The sequence below is a fragment of the Lithobates pipiens genome, unplaced genomic scaffold (genome assembly GCF_037356315.1).
Source record: "Lithobates pipiens isolate NorthernLeopardFrog02 unplaced genomic scaffold, aLitPip1_a1.2 Scaffold_160, whole genome shotgun sequence".
In the NCBI taxonomy this organism is placed as follows: domain Eukaryota; kingdom Metazoa; phylum Chordata; class Amphibia; order Anura; family Ranidae; genus Lithobates; species Lithobates pipiens.
Genome location: NW_027507749.1, coordinates 2,901,379 through 2,926,351, shown reverse-complemented (window position 1 = coordinate 2,926,351; position 24,973 = coordinate 2,901,379). Strand labels below are relative to the sequence as shown.

The 24,973-nt window shown below is 44.8% G+C and overlaps 1 protein-coding gene across 1 annotated transcript in view; it reads right to left on the bottom strand.

Moving 5' to 3' along the window:
- The window catches only part of LOC143986471 (vomeronasal type-2 receptor 26-like), a 30,775-nt gene extending 16,829 nt beyond the window's left edge, over window positions 1–13,946 (bottom strand). The window contains exon 1 of the mRNA XM_077484815.1: window positions 13,692–13,946. Within this exon, the coding sequence (XP_077340941.1) occupies window positions 13,692–13,946 (255 nt within the window). The remainder of the gene's footprint in view (window positions 1–13,691) is intronic.
- Between the last annotated feature and the right edge of the window lie 11,027 nt (window positions 13,947–24,973).

Sequence of the window (24,973 nt, the reverse complement as noted above, 5' to 3'; positions counted from 1 at the left end):
AACAAGTTTCGCGGCCAATGTCCTTCGGACCAAAATCCACGGAAAAGTCCGATGGAAGTCCAATCGTGTGTATGAGGCTTAAGAGGGAGAAGCAGAGAACAAAGAAAACTTCATATGAAGTGATTGAAGAATTTTCATACCCATCCTTATTTATTCATTTTTGTTCATTACTCATTATCACAATGTTTCCTCCTTTGTCTGAGGGTTTTATATCTAAAATGTTCCTCCAGTTTAGATTTCTAAGTCCTTGATATTGTTCAACAGTCACAATTCATGGAATAGATCCTAAGGCCATATTCTTCATCTCCTCCACCATTCATCTGATTTAAATAACTCCACACTTGGATGCGTCTAACTTGGAAACGTTTTATATTCCTCTTGTGTTTTGGAACGAGATTCAATGTATGCAAGCTACACGCTGAGAGGGGAGAACCCCAGGAGAAATCACAGATAGAAAAGGATCTGGAGGGATTCTAGCTGATGACAGACTCAGCATGCAATAGCATGCAATGACAAGTTGCAGCAAAACAAGTAGAATTGGCCGAACAGTTCGAGCTGAGCAAAAGTTTGGCCTAAACATCGCCTGTTTGCCCTTTAAGCAAACACACAAATTTGCGGGGAGCTTGGAAGGATGTTTACCTGCCGTGCGCCCCACAATGTACTGCGTCTTGCACAGTTGTTAAACTGTTATATACTCTATTTATATATTTATTTTTATATCTATACAAAAATGTCGCCTTTCATTTCTATTTTAAACTGAATGGATTGTTTTATAAGATGATCGTTTACAACCACTTAAACTAGAAATACATATACTCTAAATATAAGTATACACAAATAAATATAGTATGTAAATATATAGAATATAAATGTGTATAAATATATAAATAACACTTACATAGATAAATAGTTACATAGTAGGTGAGTACTCATCATTTATCACCACCCTCTGAACTCGCCCTTGGAGCCAGTTTTCAATCCATGTACTCACCCTATGGTCCATGCCAACGGACCTTATTTTGTACAGTAAACGTTTATGGGGAACTGTGGCAAATGCTTTTGCAAAATCCAGATACACCACGTCTACGGGCCTTCCTTTATCTAGATGGCAGCTCATCTCTTTATAGAAGGTTAATAGATTGGTTTGGCAAGAACGATTCTTCATGAACCCATGCTGATTACTGCTAATGATACCGTTCTCATTACTAAAATATTGTATATAATCCCTTATCATCCTCTCCAAGAGTTTACATACTATTGATGTTAGGCTAACTGGTCTGTAATTCCCAGTGATATATTTTGGACCCCTTTTTAAATATTGAGCTACATTGGCTTTTCTCCAATCAGTTGGTACCATTCCAGTCAGTAGACTGGCAGTAAAAATTAGGAACAATGGTTTGGCAATTACTTGACTAAGTTCCCTAAGTACCCTCGGGTGCAAGCCATCTGATCCCGGTGATTTATTCATGTTAAGTTTCCCAAGTCTAATTTTAATTCTGTCCTCCATTAACCATGGAGGTGCTTCCTGTGATGTGTCAAGAGGATAAACACTGCAGTTTTGGTTACTGAAGCCCCCCGATTTCCTCTTGAGGACTGAGGAGAAGAATAAATTCAATACCTTAGCCATCACCCCATCCTATGTAACGAGATGTCCTTCCTCAGTCTTCCAAGACATTTAGGAACTGGCGAGCCTTAGCGCCCGTACACACGGTCGGAGAATCCGTCGGAATGTGTCCTATCGGACCGTGTTGTCGGATTATCCAACTGTGTGTGGTATGCATCGGACTGTTTCCGTCGGAATATCCGTCGCACCAAATTTTCCAACTTGTTGGAAATATTTTCCGACAAACTGGTCTTATAGGACATACTCCGATCATGTGTAGAGAATTCCGATCGGACAAAGTGCCACGCATGCTCAGATCAAATTCCTACATCAAAGCTATTGGCTACTAGCCTGAATGTAGTCCCATCGTAACGAAATAACGTCATCACGTTCTGAAAGATCAGATTTTTCGACAACTTTGTCCGACCGTGTGTATGCAACAGTTTTGGACTTAATCCGACAGACAAAATCTGATGGATTTGGTTGGCAGAATGTCCGACTGTGTGTACAGGGGCTTAGATGAATGCGTGGTTCCCTTCACCCAGTCTATCTCTGGATAATTAAAATCCCCCATTATGATAACACTTCCCATCCTTGCTGCTAATCCAAATTGTGATAGGAGATCCGTCTCCCCTCCTCCCTCAGATTAGGGGGCCTATAGCATACTCCCAGTATTACTTTTCCCCTTAGCTTCATCCCTTTGGAGCTCTACCCATAAGGATTCCACCTCCTCCATAACTCTCTTAGTGATGTCATCTCTCACATTCACTTATTCTTGATATATAGGCATACTTATTATTTAACTCACTCTGTTCCGCAATCTATTTTGTTCAGATGTATTTTTCTTCATGTACATTCCATGTAGAGCATTGGCCAGAACATACATAGCCCTGTATGCATAGGAGGGCAGAGTTGTGAATAAATCAAACACCCATGACATATCTTTTACATCTGTACAATTCTTTGCAAAATGCCTATTGATGAGTTCATAATAGTCATTTTTGTATTGGTTTGGGGAAAGACACTCAGTCCAATGAATCCAAATATCTTCCATTATTGGGTCATATAAACAGCTGGAGAAGTTGAAACCTCCTGGATAAATATTGTCTAGGTAAATTTTTTGTGGCCATAGAAATGCAAAGCTGTGTTCGGTGGTCTTAATGACTTTATTATATATATGAGTTATTTTGCTCCATGAAGGTGGGAAAATAAATGTGATGTTTTCTATAGCAGAGAGTATATTATTACATAAAGGAACAAAGTCTGACATTGAAGTTCCACACATTGTGACAATCTTAGCTGCTGATTCCCGAATAATCCTCAGCGTATGAATATCCTTTACATTATTTTCCGTGAGTTTAATGATATAATCTGTGCAGATCCCATGTTGGCTCATCATGTTCCTCAGTTCTCTAGACTCATCATCACCGCTGCCATCCCCTGATATTAATATTCCGACCCAGTTCCATCCAAAGTGCTGCAAAATTTTTACAAAAGCTGCAAAACGGACCTGATAGTCTGGTGTCATTAGGAATAAAGTTGGATACCTTTTTCCATCGCTCAGGTGAAGGTCAGTGGCTCGATAATTGATCTAGACAATACGTTGGAAAATATTTTAATGGGATGTTTAATATTTAATTGATCAAAAAAAATGTATTTTACTTAACCACTTGACCACTGGGCACCTAAACCCCCTTAATAACCAGACCAATTTTCAGCTTTCTGTGCTCTCACATTTTGAATGACAATTACTCAGTCATGCAACACTGTACCCATATGAAATTTTTGCCCTTTTTTTCACACAAATGGAGCTTTTTTTTGGTGGTATTTAATCACCGTTGGGTTTTTTATTTTTTGTGCTATAAAAGAAAAAAGACCGAAAATTCTGTAAAAAAAAATATTTTTTTCTTTGTTTCTGTTATAAAATTTAGCAGATTAGTAATTTTTCTTCATAAATTTTGGCCAAAATTTATACTACTACATATCTTTGGTAAAAATAAGTACAAATTGGTGGATATTATTTGGTCTTTGTGAAAGTTATAGAGTCCACAAGCTATGATGCCAATATCTGAAAATTGATCACACCTGAAGTACTGACGGCCGATTTCAATTCTTGAGACCCTAACATGCCGTAAAAGTACAAATAACCCCCAAATGACCCCTTTTTGGAAAGAAGACATTCCAAGGTATTTAGTAAGAGGCATGATGAGTTTTTTGAAGTTGTCATTTTTTCCCACAATTCTTTGCAAAATCAAGATTTATTTTCCTTTTTTTTCCACAAAATTGTCATATTATCAGTTTATTTCTCACACACAGCATATGCATACCACAAATTACACCCCAAAGCACATTCTGCTATTACTCCCGAGTACGGCGATACCACATGTGTGAGACTTTTACACAGTGTGGCCACATACAGAGGCCCAACATGCAGGGAGCGCCATCAGGCGTTCTGGAGCACCCAGGACAATTCTGACATTTCTCTTCTACATGTAAAAATCATCATTTATTTGCTAGAAAATTACATAGAACCCCAAAACATTTTATATGTTTTTTAGCAAAGATCCTAGAGAATACAATGGTGGTTATTGCAACTTTTTATCTCGCACGGTATTTGCGCAGCAATTTTTAGAACGCGTTTTTTTTTGGAAAAAAAAAAGTTTGCTGCTTTAAAAAAAACAAAACAGTAAAGCTAGCCCAATGTTTTTGCATAATGTGAAAGATGAAGTTACGCTGAGTAAATAGATACCTAACATGTCACTCTTCAAAATTCCACACGCTCGTGGAATGGCTCCAAACGTCGCTACTTAAAAATCCCCATAGGCGACGCTTTAATTTTTTTTACTGGTTACATGTATTGAGTTACAGAGGAGGTCTAGGGCTATAATTATTGCTCTCGCTCTAACGTTTATGGCAATACTTCACATGTGTGGTTTGAACACCATTTTCATATGTGAGTGGGACTTACGTATGCGTTCACTTCTGCATGCGAGCTCATGGGGACAGGGGCACTTTAATTTTTTTTTTTTATTATTATTATTGTTAATTTTACTTTATTTTAGTTTGACATTTTTTTCCCCAAAAATAAATTTTTTGATCACTTTTATTCCTATTACAAGGAATGTAAACATCCCTTGTAATAGGAATATGGCATGACAGGTCCTCTTTACAGTGAGATATGGGGTCAATAAGACCCCACATCTCACCTATAGGCTGGGAAGCCTGAAATAAAAATAAAAATAAAAAAAAGATTCTGGCGTTGATCATATTGGCGAGTCGGTAGAAGCACCGGAGGGAGGCGAGGGGGGCATCTATGGCTTGGTATTGCAGGGTATCTCCGAGTATGGCTGGCTGGGTATGGCAATTTATGGCAGGGTATTGCAGAGTATTGAAGAGTATTGGCGGGGTATTGCAGAGTATTGGCGGGTATTGGCAGGGTATGCAGAGTATTGGCTGGGTATTGCAGAGTATTGGCTGAGTATTGCAGAGTATTGACTGGGTATTGCAGAGTATTGGCTGGGTATTGCAGAGTATTGGCGGGTATTGGCGGGGTACTGCAGAGTATTGGTGGGGTACTGCAGAGTATTGGCGGGGTACTGCAGAGTATTGGCGGGGTACTGCAGAGTATTGGTGGGGTATTGCAGAGTATTGTCGGGTATTGGCAGGGTATTGAAGAGTATTGACAGGTATTGGAGAGTATTGGCAGAGTATTGCAGAGTATTGTCAGGGTATTGAGGGGTTAAATTCGGTGAGCAGCGATGTGGGCACTGCAGATGCAGCCCACACCGCTGCTGACACCGATCTCTTCCCCCTCCGCTGTACTGATCAGTACAGAAAGGGGAGAGTGGAACCAGCGTCATAACATGACGCCGGTTTGTTTACAAGTGATCGCTCCATCATTTGATGGATCCATCACGTGGTAAACTGCTGCGATGAGCGGCCGTTTACCGTGATCCGTGATGCACCGGGTCCTGTGGACCAGGCGGTCACGGATGCTCTCGTGTGCGCACACCAGGGGGCGCGCAAGAGCAGAATTCTGGGAGGCCATTAATTAACGGCCTTTCAGAGTTAAACAACCGCCCTGAAGCCATTAATCGGCTGTGGGCCGGTTGTTAAGTGGTTAATTATACTCTATTACTGCTATTGTTTCACTAGCGCAGGAATTTTTTTCCACTAAGGTTTTTTTTGTATACCACTGCAGTTGCTCAAGCACATGATTACCGTATTTTTCGGACCATAAGACGCACTTTTTCCCCCCCCCAGAAATATGGGGGGAAATGTGCCTGCATCTTATGGTGCAAATATACGATTGGCAACGCCCCCTCGCCGTGCTCTGGAGCGCTATGCGGCCTTGGCCTTAGGAAAGGCTGCGGCTTCGGCCTAGCTCTGGAGCCGAGGCCATCTTGGTGCACCCGGCAATTTGCAATGTGATCGCTCCGTCAAATGACAGAGCAATCACTTGTAAACTAACCGGCGTCATGATGACACCGGTTCCTCTCTCCCCTCTGTGTACAGATCTGTACAGTGTGAGAGGGGAGAGATGGCAGCAGCGCTATGGGCTTCATCTGTAGTGCCCACAGCGCTGCTCTGTGACAAGTGCAGTCACAGCCATCCCTCCATACCCTGCCAATACTCTGCAATACCCTGCCAATGCTCTGCAATACCCTGCCAATACTCTGCAATACCCTGCCAATACTCTGCCATACCCTGCCAATACTCTGCCATACCCTGCCTATACTCTGCAATACCCTGCCAATTCAATGCAATACTCTGCCATACCCTGCCAATACTCTGCCATACCCTGCCAATACTCTGCCATACCCTGTCAATACTCTGCCATACCCCGCAAATACTCTGCCATACTCTGCCAATACTCTGCCATACCCTGCCATACCCTGCCAATACCCTGCCATACCCTGCCAATACTTTCTATGGTAATGGTCACTCTGCATTTTCTATGGTAATGGTCGCTCTGCATTTCATGAGTACTGGAAAATATTTTAGTCCACCATTTGGTTCAGAATTTTTTTTCTTGTTTTCAACCTCTAAAACCTAGGTGCATCTTATGGTCAGGTGCGTCTTATGGAGCGAAAAATACGGTACCCAGAAACACTCAGAGCTAAGCACTTCTGGGTTCATTGATCACAAAGCAGACCGGGGAATGGATGTTCTGTCATCGCTTACACTCTTTACCCTGACACCATTTACTATGGTCCCAGGTTCTACAAAGGAGAGTGGAGAGCCCTGGAGCCCTGTGCGAGGGGGGAACGCATTTATAGTACCATGAAAAAGATCAGCTAAATTAGCTGGAAGCCAACTGAAAAAATGATACTAAGATCCTGAGCTTATTTTAAGCAATTGAAGTCCAGGCCATTTAGAATTGGCCTGAGGATGACCAGTGGTTAATAATTGTACATGTGTTTGTGTATATGTAACCATCGGTGTAACTTGTAGAAATCCAATTTTATAATCTTGTAATTTCCTTGTCCATGTCATCTGCTGGTTAGCCAACAAAATGGTTAATAAGGACTCCCTGTAATGATGCTTAACATGTTTAGTTGAGCACTCCTGTATCCAAGATTATGGATGAGATCAGCATTCAGCCTGAATACTAATTTGGGACCAAAATTCCATATATTATAACATTATTTCTACCGATGCAATATGTCACAGCTTCATCTCTTAAGGAAGCAGCAGGTAACATCAGCTTGCCCAGTCTAATGATGGGCAGGAATCTATGATCATGTAAACAAAGGGCAGGATGTCAGGAGCATCTCGTGTTCCTGCTCCTTATTCCAGCATTTGGGTTTTTGCTATGGCATTCTCCTTGTCTTTGTCTACCTGCAGGCACTATAGCATTGTATATAGGACCTGGTAGCAATCGAGTACCAGTAGGCCTGCTTGTGTTATGGGAAAGGGGGCTGCTATTGGTGAAGAAAACAGTAGCCAGCTATTGTGTCTAACCACCTGCCTTTGGGGTAAGCATGACACAGAGATGTTGGTTGACATCACTGATGGCCATATTTGGATAATGATGCCAGCCTCCATCCCCACCCCTGTGTTTACATTCCAATGACAGCTCAGGGAGGTGCCATTAGCAGCTAGGAGTGTAATGAGTGGGGACACATTGGAAGGGGTCAAAAGTTTTTTCTTTTCTTTCAGTATTAGGCAGACATTGCTTACAAATACTGATGAGTATCTGGTTGCTTTAGTAATTATGGATTTACAGCACTCGAGATTATATATATATATATATATATATATATATATATATATATATATATATATTATATATATATCCATGCCAGACCTAGTGTGCTCTTATAGGGGGAACCCATGCCAGGTTTTTTTTTCTAAATTTGGTGTAGAGTTCCCCTTCAAGATCATCTGAGCACAAGTCACAGCATACCAAAGTTGGATCAGTTAAGACGGCGATCCGACTTTGATCCGACTTCAGTGATATTCAATGGGCTAAAGTAGGATTAAAGTTGGACTAAAGTAGTGCAGGGAGCATTTTCAAAGTCGGACCAACTTGTGTCGGTCCAATTAAGATGGCTCTCATAGGGAAACATTGATTTTGACAAGTCATGTGATGTGAGCTCCCAATGTCGGAGTGTTTTTCGTACAAGCATGAACTCGACCTCAACCATCATCAGTTCTTATTCCGCGTACAAATGGTCGAATTTTCCAACGGGAAATGCTGGATGTGAGCTTGTTGTTGGAAAGTCCGACCGTGTGTGTGTGTGTATGCTCCATCGAACATTTGCTGTCACAATTTCCGCCAACAAATATTTGATAGCAGGTTTTCAAATTTTACGCTAACAAAACGCTGTTGTCAGAAAGTTGGATAGTGTGTACACAATTCCATCACACAAAAGTTCACGCATGCTCGGAATCAAGCAGAAGAAGACTGGCTATTGAACTTCCTTTTTCTTGGCTCATCATATGTCTTGTACATCACCGCGTTCCCACGTTCGTAATTTTTGGCCAACATTTGTGTGACCGTGTGTATGCAAGACAAGTTTGAGCCAACAACCTTCGAACAAAAATCCACGGTTTTGTTAGCGGAAAGTCCAATCTTGTGTACGGGGCATAACACTTGAATGCTTTGTACACTTGCACAAAGTTGGGGATTTTGTAGGATTAGAGTCTACAATTTGGCTAAATAGGGGTTTAGAATAGAGGCAAAAGTATGGTAGTGCACATTTATGAACCCATCTGGGCCATGAGATTTCCTACAAGGCATGGATTGGATTACTTTGTGTATCTCCTGGGTAGAAAATGGGCGATTCAGGTTGTCTAGATCAGAGGGATTCAGTGAGGGTAACTTTAAGTTTATCTAAAAAGGATGAGATTGTATATTTTAAGGGTTGAGGGACTAAAGGGTCATCTTCTAAGTTGTAAAGTGACCCATAGCAGTCTGCGAATGCATCTGCTGTGTGCTTTGGATTGGTTAGTTCCTGTTTGGTAGAGGGGTGGAAGAGAAAATAAATCTTAGCCCTTGTACACACGGCCGGAGATTCCGACGGAATGTGTCCTATCGGACCATTTTGTCGGATATTCCGACTGTGTGTGGTCTGCATCGGACAATTTCCATCGGAATATCCGACGGACCAACTTTTCCAACTTGCCGGTAAAATTTTCCGACAAAATGCTCCAATCAGACATACTCCGATCATGTGTAGTCTACTCCGACGAACAAAGTGCCACGCATGCTCTGATCAAATTCCTAGACCAAAGCTATTGGCTACTAGCCTGAACGTAGTCCTGTTGTAACGAAATAACGTCATCACGTTATGCACAATCAGATTTTCCGACAACTTAGTCCGACCGTGTGTATGCAACATCACTTCCGGACCTCTTCTGTAATTAATCCGTCGGAATTACTCAGACGGATTTGGTTGTCGGAATCTCCGACCGTGTGTACAAGGGCTTAGATTTGATTCTGCGGGATTTCAGACAGAAGACTAGAAATATCCTTTCTTTGTTGTGTGAGGAGTAGTGCCGCAGTCTAAGCTGTCGGAGCAGAAAGTCATGATTATCCTGCAGAAGGGAATGCCTTTCTAGACAGAGTTTAGCACATTTCGATGCTATGTGTGGGTTAGGGTTGGATTTATTTTGTTGTTCTAAATCATATAAGTTAGTCAACGTAGAATGCAATTTTGCAGATTTCATTCATTTAGCCTGGGCCCCTTGCTGAATAAGGATACCACGTGCGTATGCTTTGCATTCTTTGGGGTAAAAATGTCAGTGTCAGGGGTATAGTTTATGATAAAATAATCACAAACAGTACATCATCAGTTTCCCTTTCTTTGATAAGTTTGTTATAGTACCGCCAGATTAGGGTAGGTTGGCAGATATCTTTCTTCGACATTGATATGGAGATAGCCGCATGGTCAGAACAACTTGATATCCGCAATGTTGGAGGAAGATATCCATTGCAGCAACCAAGAAGTGATCAATTCATGAGTAATGCCCGTACACACGAGCAGATTTTCTATCGGAAAAAAACTTGGATGTTTTTTTCCGACAGAATTCCGCTCAAGCTTGGCTTGCATACACACGGTCACATAAAAGTTCTCTGAACTTTCGACCGTCAAGAACACAGTGACGTATAACACTACGACAAACCGAGAAAATTAAGTTCAGTGCTTCCGAGCATGCGTCAAATTAATTCCGGGCATGCGTAAGAATTTTGCGTGTCGGAATTTCTACAGACGATCAGAATTTCTGATCAGAACTTTTTCCGACCGAAAAATAGAGAACATGCTCTCAATGTTTTGCTGGCTGGAATTCTGCCGGCAAAAGTCCAATGGAGCGTACACATGGTCGGAATTTCTGACCAAAAGCTCTCATCTGACTTTTGCTGGCAGAATTTCTGATCGCGTGTATGGGGCTTTAGAGTTAAACCGGGAGGAGCAATAGGTATATTCACGCTCTGAGGGGTGTAAACAATGGCAGGCATCATAAACATCCTCTCTTAGCCCTTGTACACACGGTCGGAGATTCCGACAACCAAATACGTCGGAGTAATTCCGACGGATTCATTCCGGAAGAGGTCCGGAAGTGATGTTGCATACACACGGTCAGACTAAGTTGTCGGAAAATCCGATTGTACATAACGTGATGACGTTATTTTGTTACGACGGGACTACGTTCAGGCTAGTAGCCAATAGCTTTGGTCTAGGAATTTGATCTGAGTATGCGTGGCACTTTGTCCGTCAGAGTAGGCTACACATGAAATTTTACCGGCAAGTTGGTCCGTCGGATATTCCGACAGAAACAGTCCGATGGAGACCACACACAGTCGTAATTTCCGACAAAACGGTCCGATAGGAAACATTCCGTCGGAATCTCCGACCGCGTGTACAAGGGCTTAGTAAGAAGTTGGATAGGAGGGAGGTATGGTTTTTACTACTGGAAGCAGAATCCAGGTCTGGATGGATAAGTGATTTTATTTTACCACCCACTATCAAGTCACCCTGTTTATGTTACCAATACTTTTAAAAAGTTTGCAGAAGAAACTACCCTGATTTAGAATTAGGTGCATACACTATTACAATTGTTTAAGCCTTATCGTTAATCGCGAATACCAGTATGACATACCGAGGAATGGAGCTTGAAAGAGACAGAGTTCTTAATAGCTATGAGAACTCCTCTTTTCTTCGAACAGTATTCAGCAGAAAAGGTAAAGGAGAACTCTTTATGTTGATACTTCGGGGCAGCTAACGCCTTGAAGTGGGTCTCCTGGATAGACATGTGCAAATCTGCGATTCATTTTGTACGAATCTCAAATTCGCACGAATTTCCCTAAATTTGTACGTTCGGGAGGATCCGAAATACAAATTGCCATGCGTCCGAATTTTGTACGAAATACAAACTTTTGTTTACGAATTTCGGATCAGTCATCATTGATGACTCATTATGCTTATTATGAGGGGCTCCCACCATCCCTGTGCTGTGCTGACTTCCTCCTGGGGCTGCTTATTATGAGGGGCTCCCACCATCCCTGTGCTATGCTCATTATGAGGGGCTCTCACCATCCCTGTGCTGTGCTGACTTCCTCCTGGGGCTGCTTATTATGAGGGGCTCCCACCATCCCTGTGCTGTGCTGACTTCCTCCTGGGGCTGCTTATTATGAGGGGCTCCCACCATCCCTGTGCTATGCTGACATCCTCCTGGGGCTGCTTATTATGAGGGGCTCCGACCATCCCTGTGCTATGCTGACTTCCTCCTGAGGCTGTATCCCTGCTGTGCTCATTATGAGGGGCTTCCACCATTCCTGTGCTGTGCTGACATACGAGCACAGCAGGGGATAAAAACCAAACTTCCATCAGCATCGACTGTCATATTGAGGTGTATATATATTTTTGCCTTTAAATTCATCAAGAAAGAACATTCGTATACAAGTTAATGAACCCAACAACAATTCGTATTTCGTACAAATTGAAAATGAATTTCGGACACGAATTGCGAAGTACGAATTAATTCTAATACGAACCGTAACAGAACGAAACTAAACAAATTTATTGACGGCGCCCATGTCTACTCCTGGACAATCACAATGTCGGCCTTAGATTTTGTGACTTCTTTCCACAGGGAAAAGCGTTTATCTGGGTGATTTAAACCTTGGGCATTAATTGACAGCAACTGAAGAGACATTAAGGTGAACAAGAAGCTTGAGATTGCCAAAAACCTTCCATATCTTCTGCATTGCGATTATGTAGAAGCCACTGACAGTTAATAAAATAGGTGACTTTGTTGGATTTAAAGGTCCCTTGCCAGGTTAGAAAAAGCATGCGTGGGGTAAGACATGGTGCCTTGGTGATAACAAAAGGAACAGACAATTCAAATAGCAAATGACTGATAAAGGCAGCTAAACAGAGAACTGCAGGCATGTGGAGGTATGTGTACACATGTGCGTGCCGACATTCGCTTGAATGTATATAGGTGCAGTAAGCATGTCAACATGTGGCAAATGGCATGGCAATTTGCATGCTTGCATCCCTCCACTACAGTGGCAAACCCAAATAGTCTCTGCAAATGTCCCCATGAGGAACAGTGCCTATATAGGGCATGAAAGAGTTAAAGTAGCGTTCCACTCAAAAGTTTGCTTCCTCCCCGCCCCTCCGGTGCCACATTTTGGCACCTTTCGGGGGAAAGGGGGGAATGGGTACCTGTTTTTGACAGGTACTTGTCCCCACTTCCCGGAGACCTGACTGCGGCGAGATGTGGCGATGTCTCCAAGAATTCCGCCCCCCCCTCCTTCCTCTGCCACCAGGCCAGTTTAGAAAGCACAGCGTGCTTTGCACATGCGTAGTAGGGAAGCGGCTGTGAAGCCGAAAGGCTTCACTATTGGTTTCCCTCACCACGTATGGTGCAGCACCCCAGAGCCGATCGGAAACATCACGGGATCCCTGGACAGGTAAGTGCCCTAATATTAAAAGTCAGCAGCTACAGTATTTGTAACTGATGACTTTTACTTTTTGGAGGGGGGGGCGGGGCTGGAGCTCCGCTTAATAATATCGGTGTCATCACCACTATCTTTAGAGTGATTGTATATAGATTATTTGACATTCAATTCCTATATAGTATATAATCAATTTGAGTTTTTATATTTATATTTATTTTTAATATTATTAATTATTAATTACAGTCAATAGGCATTCTGGTGTAGTATGCTGGAGGGGAGGAGACAGATCGGGTGGTGTAGCAATGGTGCAGGAACTGCCCCCACACTGTGGAGCGGGTCACATTGCTCCCCAGTGTGGTGCGAAAGGGGGCGGAGATGTCAACGCATCGGGTGACTGTGGGAGAGCACATGTGCGGAAGCAAGCCCGCCCGACCCGGAACACATAGCACTTCTTCCTTATATTAGTGCAGGCGTGCGTTCCAGGTAACCGAGGGACAAGCAGAGGCCCTCAATGGTGGCAACCTCAAAACACAGAATTACTGTATGTTTCTACACCGTTTAAAGAACTTTACTATCCAAACAAGGTTTGGAAATTATCCAAATTTCACTTTTGCCACTTGTCCATCTATTGGACACACCATATTACATACATAATATATTGCAGTGATCACTTACCTGTGTATACCGATACAGACTAAGTAACTGAGCCAGCGCATGATTTGAATGGAAATTACTGTCACCAATAAAACCAGCCACTTCTCCACGTCCCTTACAGTAATAGTTAGGAGCTTCTTTTTCTCCAGACAATATCTTTATGGCATATCCCAATGTTTTCATAGGATCATTACAAGTACTAAATATACGATAGCCCAGAGTAACATTGGGCAGAAGATCGGGGTCCTTGTTAATCTCATTGACAGCTTTCATCATCGTCACAATGCTTTTGTACTCTACAAGGTCAACACTGCAGGATATTTTTCAAAATGCACAAAAGGGTTACTTCTGAGATTACAGTTTGACCGCATCCCACAAAACGAACACTTTCACAGAATAATTTTAATTGAAAATGAAATTGCTGACACCATAAATTGCAAACAGTAAAATTCTAATGATATTCAGTAAAATGTAATCACTTTTCTAAATTGACAAAGCTCTAGTTGGATAAGTGGTTAGCACTTATGGTTATCAGCACTAGGGTCCTTGGTTTGAATCCCAACCATAACACCACCTGCTTGGAGCTTGCATGTTCTCCCTGTGCCTGTGTGGGTGTTCTCCGGGTTACTCTGCTTTCCTCCCCCATTCCAAAGACTTTCTGGGAGGTTAACTGTTTAAACTGGCCATAGTATGTGTATGTATGAATGTGAGTTTGGGCCCTTAGATTATATGCTCCGTGAGGGCAGGAACTGATGTGAATGTACAATATATATATATATATATATATATATATATATATATATATATATATATATATATATATATATATATATATATATATATATTTATAATTAATGTTTATTAAAGAAGAGAAGCGTGTACAAAGCATAACGATCAATACATAAACCAATATCAAGGGCAGCAACATTATATCGTTAGTTACAATGGAACAGTCAAATACACCCACCTCTTCTATTATGAAAGAGGGAATATAGTGGACAGAAATAGAGGGAGAGTAAAGGAAAGGGAAAATAAACAGAAAGAGAGAGAAAAAGAGAAAGAAGGGGGGGGGGGATGTGGGAGACGGGGGGGGGGGGGAAGGAGGGCAGACCACCCTCAGATAAACAATTGCAAAATTACAGTAGATATAGTAAGAACAAGAGTTATGATCACATCACACTGGTTGAGACATTATGGCTGCATAACTAGATGAATATTTAAAGGCAACCCAACAGGCCCAGATCTTCGTTGCCAACTCAGATTTACCCCGGAGGGAGAGAGTCATGTCCTCCATGTAATATGTGGTATCCACGTTGAGTAACCAATGCCGGAGCGTAGGGATCGTCTTCAGCTTCCAAAACTGAGGAATGAGGGTTTTGGCAGCGTTTAAGAGGTGTGGTGTAATCGACCTCTTATAGGGGCCCGTCGGCCTCCCCGTGCAATGGAACAGAACATACCACAGGTCATTAGGTACCTCCCACCCCTGGATTTCTTTAATCGTGTAGAAAATCGCCAGCCAGAATGGGCGGATCCTCGGGCAGTACCACCAAATATGAGCATGAGTGGCTACCTCCCCGCACTCCTGCCAACAGTGTGGGGAGGACTGAGGAGAAAACCTATGTAAAACAACCGGTGTGTAGTGCCATCTGGTCAAAAGTTTATACGCCATTTCTGATGTCTTAGAGGATCCAGAGGAGGTATGAGCCAGGGTTAGGATTTGTGACTGCTGGGACGGAGACAGAGCCGTATGTAGTTCCCTTTCCCAGTACCGTAGGAAGGAGGGAGTACCCGTAGAAGTGAGGGACAACAATGCCTGATAAAAGTACGAAACCGGCCGCTCAATCGGGCCAGGTTCGGCAAATGCGGTTTCCACAGGTGTAAGCTCCGCCAAGGTGCGCAAGGGCTTTGGGAGCATGCGAACAAAGTTCAATAGTTGATGATGTTTCCATCGATCCATGTAGGATATGGGGGAGTCACCCATGATGGAAGAAAGAGGCAACACCCCGGATGGGCCGGTGAACTGATGTAGACATGTGTTAGTGCCCAGCCACCACGGGTGAATCTGAGGGTCCATGTTACCCGGTGGGAAAAAATCGTGACCCACCAAGGGCATCAGGGGGGAGTTATACAACCAGCCATACATCTTACAGATAGAGTCCCACACCATCAAGGAGGAGTGTGTAAGCGGTGACGTGGTAGGCAAAAGGGTCCGGAACTTCCTCGGGATCCACATCAGTGTGGAAGATTCAGCGCCACAGAGGTCCTTTTCCAAGTTTACCCAGAGTTTCGTGTCCTTGCAATACTTCAAGTCAGAGAGCCTAGTCAGCACAACGGCCCTGTAGTAAAGCTTAAAGTCTGGTACAGCTAAACCCCCGCTACACTTAGGGCGGATGAGGAGAGATCTATTCAGCCTGGGTCTTCTCCTATTCCATATGTACCGGTATACCAAAGATGTCAAGATTGTAAAAAACCCCACCGGTATCCCAAACGGGACCATCTGAAGCATGAAGAGCACCCTGGGCAGCAAGTTCATCTTAACCAGACCAATTCTGCCCAGCCAAGAATGTCGTAGCTGGGACCACTTTTGGATATCTGACCTAAGTGTGTTGAGCAAAGGCAGAAAGTTAGCACGGAACAGGGACGATAGGGAGGGCGTAAGTTGAATGCCCAAATATTTCATGGAGCTCAACTGCCAGGTAAAGGGATAGTTCTTTTTCAGGTGAGATACCTGTTTGGCGGGGACAGAGATGTTTAACATTTCCGATTTGGACATATTGATTTTAAAATTTGACACCGCGCCGTAGGCCGAAAACTCGGACATAAGATTTGGAAGGGTGATCAGAGGCTGTTGCACATAAAACAAAATATCGTCCGCGTAAGCCACGTATTTGTGTTCCGTCGTACCTATTGTTACGCCACGTATATTCGGGTTTCGCCTAATAAGGGATAAAAATGGTTCCAGGGAGATCGCAAATAAAATCGGCGAGAGCGGGCAACCCTGGCGAGTGCCGTTGTATAGGGTGAAGGGGTCACTAAGGGTACCGTTAATCCGTATCTGAGCTGTGGGGCAGTGGTACAACGCCGCTATTTTGGAGCGCAAAGTGGGTCCTATACCCAAGTGTGCCAGCGTAGCCATAAGGAAGTCCCAGTCCACCCTGTCAAACGCCTTCTCAGCATCCATGGAAAGTAACAGGGTGGGCTGGGAAGTCCGCCGCACATAAGCCATCAAGGAAAGTGTGCGGAGAGAATTATCCCGCGCTTCCCTCCCGGGGATGAATCCTGTCTGATCCCGTGAAATCCACTGTGGCACCAAGGGGAGCAGCCTATTCGCTATGGCTTTAGCATAAATCTTCGCATCAATATTCAAGAGCGAAATAGGGCGGTAGCTCGCGCAGTCACTAGGGTCCTTGCCCTCCTTGGGTAATACCGTGATGTGGGCATGAGTGGTCTCCGGGCGAAGGTCCCCGCCGTCCGAGGTCACGTTAGCGTATCTGGTCAAATACGGCAACAGTATGTCAGCGTACGCTCTATAATAAGATACCGTGAGGCCGTCTGGTCCCGGTGCCTTACCGCGCGCCATAGCTTTCATGGCGCCCAGAAGCTCCGCAGCCGTAAACTCCCCCTCCAAGGAAGCCAAAACCTCCTCGGAGAGCTTCGGGAGGGCGGCACGGGCCAGATAGTCCCCAATAAGGCGTCCCCGAGCCTCTCTATCATGGACACCCTGGTGCACCTGATACAGACGCTGATAAAAGTAACTGAATGTCTTGGCTATACGGGGGGTCTCGAACACCAGGTCTCCCGAGGGGGTCTTAACTTTGGCAATAAACGCCGCGTTTTTACGCTGTCGCACCGAGTTGGCCAACAGCCTACTGGGCTTATCTCCCCACTCATAAAATCGGTGAGCTACTATCCGCGAGCGTCGCTTTTGATCTAAATGAAGGAGGGACTTCAGGGTCTCCCGTTTTTCCGTTAAGGCGTGGAAAAGGGCCGGAGTCTGGTTCAGCTTATGCCGGCGTTCTAAGTCTGTAATGTCACGCAACAAGTCGGACTGTTGTAGTAAGCGCTCTCTCTTTTTCCTAGAACCCAATTCCATGAACTTTCCCCTAATATACACCTTGTGGGCCTCCCATAGCACTCCCGGCGAAACTTCAGGACTGACATTAGTCTTCAAATAAAACTCCAAACTGTCACCCATCACCTTTTTATCCGCCTCTTCGGCTATAAGTTCCTCGTTCAACTTCCAGTTAGTGGATTTCAGGGGTACGGACGCCACTCTAATGGTTAAGGAAATCGGAGCATGGTCCCAAATGGGGGATGAGTCAATGCTTGACTTCACTATGAGCGGGAGGTGCTGGTGATCAATGAAGCATAAATCAATTCTAGAGTATGTTTGGTGCACCGGAGAGTAGTAGGTAAAGTCTCTTTCCCGCGGGTGATTAATTCTCCAGACATCCATCAACTGTAGGTCATGGAGTCGAGAACGTATATACCTCACTCCCCTGCCGGAAAGCGAGGAACCACCTCTAGAGGTGTCCAAAGTAGGTTCCAGGGGAACATTAAAATCGCCCGCTAGAAGAATGCATCCACGTGCAAAATTCCGTAGGGAGTTGAGTGTGGAAGCCAGGAAACGCACCTGGTTTTTGTTAGGGGAGTATAAGGTGGCCAAAGTACACTGCATGCTGCCCAGGGTGCCCCGCAGAAACAGAAAACGTCCCGCAGGATCACACATCATTTCCTCAAACGTGAACGCGGTTCCCCTACGAATCCCAATGGCCACACCTTTTGCTTTAGAAATGTCGGAGAGGCTGTAGTACCACGTGGGGTACTTCGGTGAGTGCAGTCTAACTCGAGTCGTCTGCGTGAGGTGGGTCTCCTGGAGGAAGACCACGTCCCCCCGCAAACGGTCCAGCTCCCTATATAAGTTGTGTCTCTTCCCCGGGGCGTGAAGGCCCCGTACATTAAAAGATACAAGGTTCACAGTAGCCATGGGGTCTCAGGAGGAGGAACCGCGATCACCACAACATTACCGATGCAATACAGAGGTGGTCTGCCGCTAAATAGGGGGGAGGGGATCAGAGGAGGTGGAGGCAATAGACAAGAAAGGTGAAAGAGAAAAGGAAAGGAGAAGGAAAGGCGACAAGAAAATGAAAGACCCCACCTTAGTGGGAAAAACAAAATGAACCAAAAAAGGTGCTGTCGGAGAACAGCTAGTAGTGCACGCATTTCCATGCCGTGCGAGAGCGGGCTGCGTGACCGCCACAGGGCCCCCACGCCCGCCACCCCAACAGGGGAACGGACGCCCCGGGCAGCCCCCACTCAAAAAGGGGGGGACGGGACTCAGGCAGCCGGGCGCAAACCACACCATAAAGGTCCAAAGTAGCGCCCCGCGGTCCGGTGCCGACACCAAGGCATAAAAATCTAGAGATAACATAATCCAAAATATAAAACGGTAAAACGCCTGTAAAGAACAATATGGGTATGAAGCTAAGGCGGTAAGATACATAATGGGGGGGGGGTACCGAGTGTCAGTCACGCTCCAAAGGCACAGAGAGGGAAATAACACGCCATTAAATAAGGCAAAAGAACAGCAATGTTCACCTCCAGACTGAGGCCCCCAAGGAGGTACCGGGGTATGGGCCACACGGCCAAAGGTGACTCAGCCGTAGCCTTGCAAAAACTCGTTGCCGCCAGAGGCGGTCAGCTTCCTCGCACAAACTTGGTAAGGGAGCCCCCCCAATTGCGTTCAGGCGGTATGTCCCACAAATGCAAGTAGACATCCTGAACAGGTAAACAAGCTGAAGGGCAGGTTGCCATTTCAAGGGCGGTAATCAGGTGTAGAACTGCGGCGGGCACGGCTCACTCTCTGCCAGCCCTGGTCGGCCCCAGCGGGCAGGGGCAGGATGCCGTCCTGCCATCCAGGCAGCTCCGGGATAGGAACGGACATATCCGTGCAGAATTTGGGCAGCTCCTCCGGGAATCGAAGTATTGCGGTTCTGCCATCTCTAGAGGCGATCAAGGCCGCAGGGAAGCCCCACTTATATTTAATGGACGCCGCCCGAAGCAATTCCGTGAGGGGTCGTAGGGCCCTGCGTCGATCCAAGGTTTCCTTAGCTAGGTCCGGGAAAAAGGATAACATCGCTCCATGAAAATCAAACGGAGCTAGAAAAACCTAACCCCCCTTGTTTTTCAGAGTATGAGCTCTGGTGTGGTCAGTCGGTGGAACAAAGGGGGGGGATTTCCATTATCTACACATCGCTGCTACTCCCTACGGGGAAGTCCTCTTATATGTTGTCTTGGGAGGAAGATCTTCAGTTCCACTGGAGCTTGGAAACCTGGCATTCGGCCTTTTCTATGGCCTTTAAAGGAATAATAAATACTTCTCTAACGGAAGCTAGCGTAAAAGTAATTTCAAGATGGTACCTCACTCCTACGAGGTTGGCCAAGATGTTTCCTTCAGCTGACCCTTTGTGTTTTAGAGGTTGCCATCTGCAGGGCACACTATCTCATGTATGGTGGGAGTGCCCTAGAATTAGACAGTTTTGGAAAAAGATATTCATTATCATAAAAAAAGTTACAGGTCTCGAGATTTCCAAGCTACCCGAAACTGCTCTACTTAATGCACATCTTCCTCTCATCTCCAAATATAAGCGGAAGCTAATCCATTTTATTCTTTTAGGGGCTAAAATAACCATAGCTAAGTCTTGGAAACAACCCAAGGTCTCCATTAGACTCGCCATTAGAAAAATCTCATGGATTATGTCCCAAGAAAAATTAGCTAGTTCTCTCTTAGATAAGAAGCAAAGTTTTGAACTAACCTGGGAACCCTGGGCTCAATATGTTGGGATCTCTTTAATTCCTGGGATCCCCGATGCACAAACACTAAGTTAGAGTGATCACTGGGAATATTTTATCTCCTTGCTACTCTCTCTACTTTCCTTTTCCACCTTTCCTTCTCTTTCTCTGTCTCTGCGGAGGGCTCTCCTCCTTTTCTCTCAGGGATTTTGATCAACCATAACAACAATTTTCTATAATTGGATACAGTTTCAACACGGAGGGGGCTCCCTCTTCTTAGCCTTGCTGAGAGGATCCGAGATCTCGTGCAGTGTGATCCCATTTGGGGCACGGGATCTGGTTCCCCTCTGATACCTATTCCAGGTTTTATTTTTCTGGGGCTATAATGTAACTCTACCCTCATCTTAAGATGCCCTACCTGTTACTTCCGGTAGATCTCACCGACACCCCCTCTACCATTAGGAGATACAGTGACATATCGAGTTTTGATCTCCCTTCCCTGTAGTTACGTCACTAAACCTCCTTAACTGGTGTTTCAAAATAACCTTTTTTTTTTTTTGACTGTACCGTTGTATGTTTTCTCGTACTATTGTTGTTATTACTTGAGCTTGATTTGCTCTTCTTGATGTTTCAATTTCTCTGTTCTTGTACATTTTTGAACAAAATAAAATATTTTGAAAGAAAATCAAACGGAGTAGCTCCCCTAGCTTTCTGCATAATCAGTTCCTTTTCAGCATAATGGTGGATCCGGCAAATGATGTCCCGTGGGACGTCTGTAGCAAGATTGTGTGGTCGGAGTGCCCTGTGCACCCGGTCAATCTTCAAGGGGGCGTCAGCTGCTCGGCCCAGAAGACTGTTGAAAATGCCCCGAACGGACGGTAACAGGTCGTCGTCTCCAGTCGCTTCGGGAAGTCCCCTAATCCGAACGTTATTACGTCTGTTACGATTCTCTTGATCTTCGATCTTGTAAACGGTCGTACGATGCGAAATGGCAAGTTGTCGTGTAGTCGCCTGTAAGGATCGGATAGCGTTCGCATGGCGATCTAGACGTTGCTCCGACTATTTGACACGAACCAATACTTGCGAGAGATCCGAACGAACTGCGGAGACCTCCTTCTTAATGACCCGCTCGAGGTTCAGCAGCATGGAGGCGAGATCGGAGGTGGTAGGGAGACCGCTCACTCTCGGCGCCGCTCCGGCGGAAGGATGTTGCTCCCCTTCATCGCCCGAGCCCGCCGAGGACTCGGGCGAACGCGACCTCCGGTCCGGCCCATCGCGGGATGCGAGATCTACTCCACCCCGCGGCTTGCGGCCTAGGTCGTCCTGCTCTTCCACCTCGTCCGGTTCCACGGAAAGGAATCGTTTAATTGACCCCGTCGAGGCACCTTTCTTGGACAGAGACTTGCCCGTCCGCCGGCCCATCGTCCAGGTAGCAAAAATATAGTTTTTTGGATGATTTTAAGTACTTTTCTCAGTGTCGGCCTCGGAGCTCACAGAGCACACATCTGCTCTAGTACATCACCAGGCCATGCCCCCATATATATATATATATATATATATATATATATATATATAAAGTGCTGCATTAATTGAAATCACTATATAAGTACATATAAGTACCTGCAATAAATAATTTGCTCAGTGCTTGGGGGGGTACAGAGGAAACAGTGTTATAAGAAATGGAGAGGCATCATGCAGTACTTGGAGAAGGGGTGTAGCGGCGAGCAGTATTGGAGGAGGGGTGCAGGAGATGTAAAGGTGAGCAGTATTGGAGGAGGGGTGCAGGAGATGTAAAGGTGAGCAGTATTGGAGGAGGGGTGCAGGAGCTGTAAAGGTGAGCAACCAAACACCACCCATCCCCCCCCCCCCGTTCGGTTCACATCCAGAACATGCAAACAGGCAAAAAAAATTCGAACACGCAAACACCGTTAAAGTCTATGGGACACGAACATGAAAAATCAAAAGTGCTAATTTTAAAGGCTTATATGCAAGTTATTGCCATAAAAAGTGTTTGGGGCCCGGGTCCTGCCCCAGGGGACATGTATCAATGCAAAAAAAAGTTTTAAAAACGTCAGATTTTTCGGGAGCAGTGATTTTAATAATGCTTAAAGTGAAACAATAAAAGCGAAATATTCCTTTAAATTTCATACCTGGGGGGTGTCTATAGTAAGCCTGTAAAGTGGCGCGTGTTTCCCGTGCTTAGCACTGTCTGACAGCAAAATGACATTTCTAAAGGAAAACAAGTAATTTAAAACTACTTGCGGCTACAATGAATTGTCAGTCCGCAATACACATAAAAGTTCATTGATAAAAACGGCATGGGGATTTCCCCACAGGGGAACCCCGAACCAAAATAAAAAAAAAATGGTGTGGGAGTCCCCCCAAAAATCCATACCAGACCCTTATCTGAGCACACAACCTGGCAGGCCGCAGGAAAAGAGGGGGGACAAGAGAGCGCCCCCCTCCTGAACTGTACCAAGCCACATGCCCTCCACATTGGGAGAGTGCTTTGGGATAGCCCCAAATAGGGAGAAGGGCCTCATCCCCACAACCCTTGCCTGGTGGTTGTGGGGGTCTGCAGGCGGGGGGCTTATTCGGAATCTGGAAACCCCCTTTAACAAGGGGACCCCCAGATCCCACCCCCCGTGTGAATCGGTAATGGGGTACAAATGTACCCCTACCATTTCACAAAAAAAGTGTCAAAAAACGTTAAAGAAGACAAGAAACGATTTTTGACAAGTCCTTTATTAATTTCTTCTTCTTTCCCCGCCGGAGGAAGATGGCGGATGAGAAGAGCGGAGGAAGAAGAATATGGAGAAGAAGAAGATGGAGAAGAAGATGGGGAAGAAGAAGAACACTGAAGGAAGACCAGAAGAAAGAAAAAAAAAGAAGAAGCGGGGAAAGAAGAAGAAATTAATAAAGGACTTGTCAAAAAAGTCTCTTGTCTTTTTTAACCTTTTTTGTCACTTTTTTTGTGAAATGGAAGGGGTACATTTGTACCCCACTACCAATTCACACTTCCAGATTCTGATAAGCCACCCACCTGCAGAACCCCACAAACAACGAGGAAGGGTTGTGGGGATGAGGCCCTTGACCTCATCATCATAGGGACAAAGTGCTTTGAGGGGCTACCCCAAAGCACCCTCCCAGTGTTGAGGACATGTGGCCTGGTACGGTACAGAAGGGGGGGGCGCTCTCTCGTCCCCCCTCTTTTCCTGCGGCCTGCCAGGTTGCCTGCTCAGATAAGGGTCTGGTATGGATTTTTTGGGGGACCCCACGCCATTTAAAAAAAAAAATGTTGGTGCAGGGTTCCCCTTAAAAACCATACCAGACTTGAAGGGCCTGATATGGAATTTAGGGGGACCCCTACACATTTATTTTTATAATTTTGGTTCGGGGTTCCCCTGTGGGAAAATTCCATGCCGTTTTTATCAATGAACTTTTATGTGTATTGCCGGACCAACAATTCATTATAGCCGCGAGTAGTTTTAAATGACTTTTTTCCTTTAGAAATTTAATTTTTCTGTCAGACTGTTCTAAACATGGGAAACACGTGCCCCTTTACAGGCATACTATAGACACCCCCCAGGTCTGAAATGTAAAATAATATTACACTTTTATTGTTTCACTTTAAGCATTATTAAAATCACTGCTCCCAAAAAAACGGCCATTTTTAAAACTTTTTTTTGCATTGATACATGTTCCCTGGGGCAGGACCAAGGTCCCCAAACACTTTTTATGACAATACCATGCATATAAGCCTTTAAAATTAGCACTTCTGATTTCTCCCATAGACTTTTAAAGGAAGTTCCATGGCTTTCGAATTTGCTGCAAACACCCCAATTGGTTCGTTATTTGGCAAACGGGCGAATAGCCAATGTTCGAGTCAAACTCATGTTCGACCCGAACATAAAGCCCATCCCTAGTGAGCAGTACTGAAAGAGGGGTGTAGAGGAAAGCAGTGTTGGAGGGGGGAGGGGGCAGGAGGTGTAGAGACGAGCAGTATTGGAGGAGGGGTGCAGGAGGTGCAAAGGTGAGCAGTATTGGAGGAGGGTGCAGGAGATGTAGAGGTGAGCAGTATTGGAGGAGGGTGCAGGATGTGTAGAGGTGAGCAGTATTGGAGGGGGGTGCAGGAGGTATAGAGGTGAGCAGTATTGGAGGAGGGTGCAGGAGGTGTAGAGGTGAGCAGTATTGGAAGAGGGTGCATGAGGTGTAAAGGTGAGCAGTACTGATTAGAAGTGCTGGAAGACATCTGCGGGGGGACAGGGTGAAACTCCACAGAGCAGATTGGAATACGCTTACAGAAAAAACACAGCCAACTGAAGAAATGTTGAACAAACAGCAGAAGTGTGATAAATAAAATTAAAGCATTTCAAGCTAAAATGGGGAAGGAGATAGGACAAGGCCTCTTCCTGACAACCCTGGGCTGTGGTTTCTTGTGATTATTATGTTTTGACACTTTTTCGGTGAATAAGTAGGGGTACAATGTACCCGAATCTGTAGTATGCATA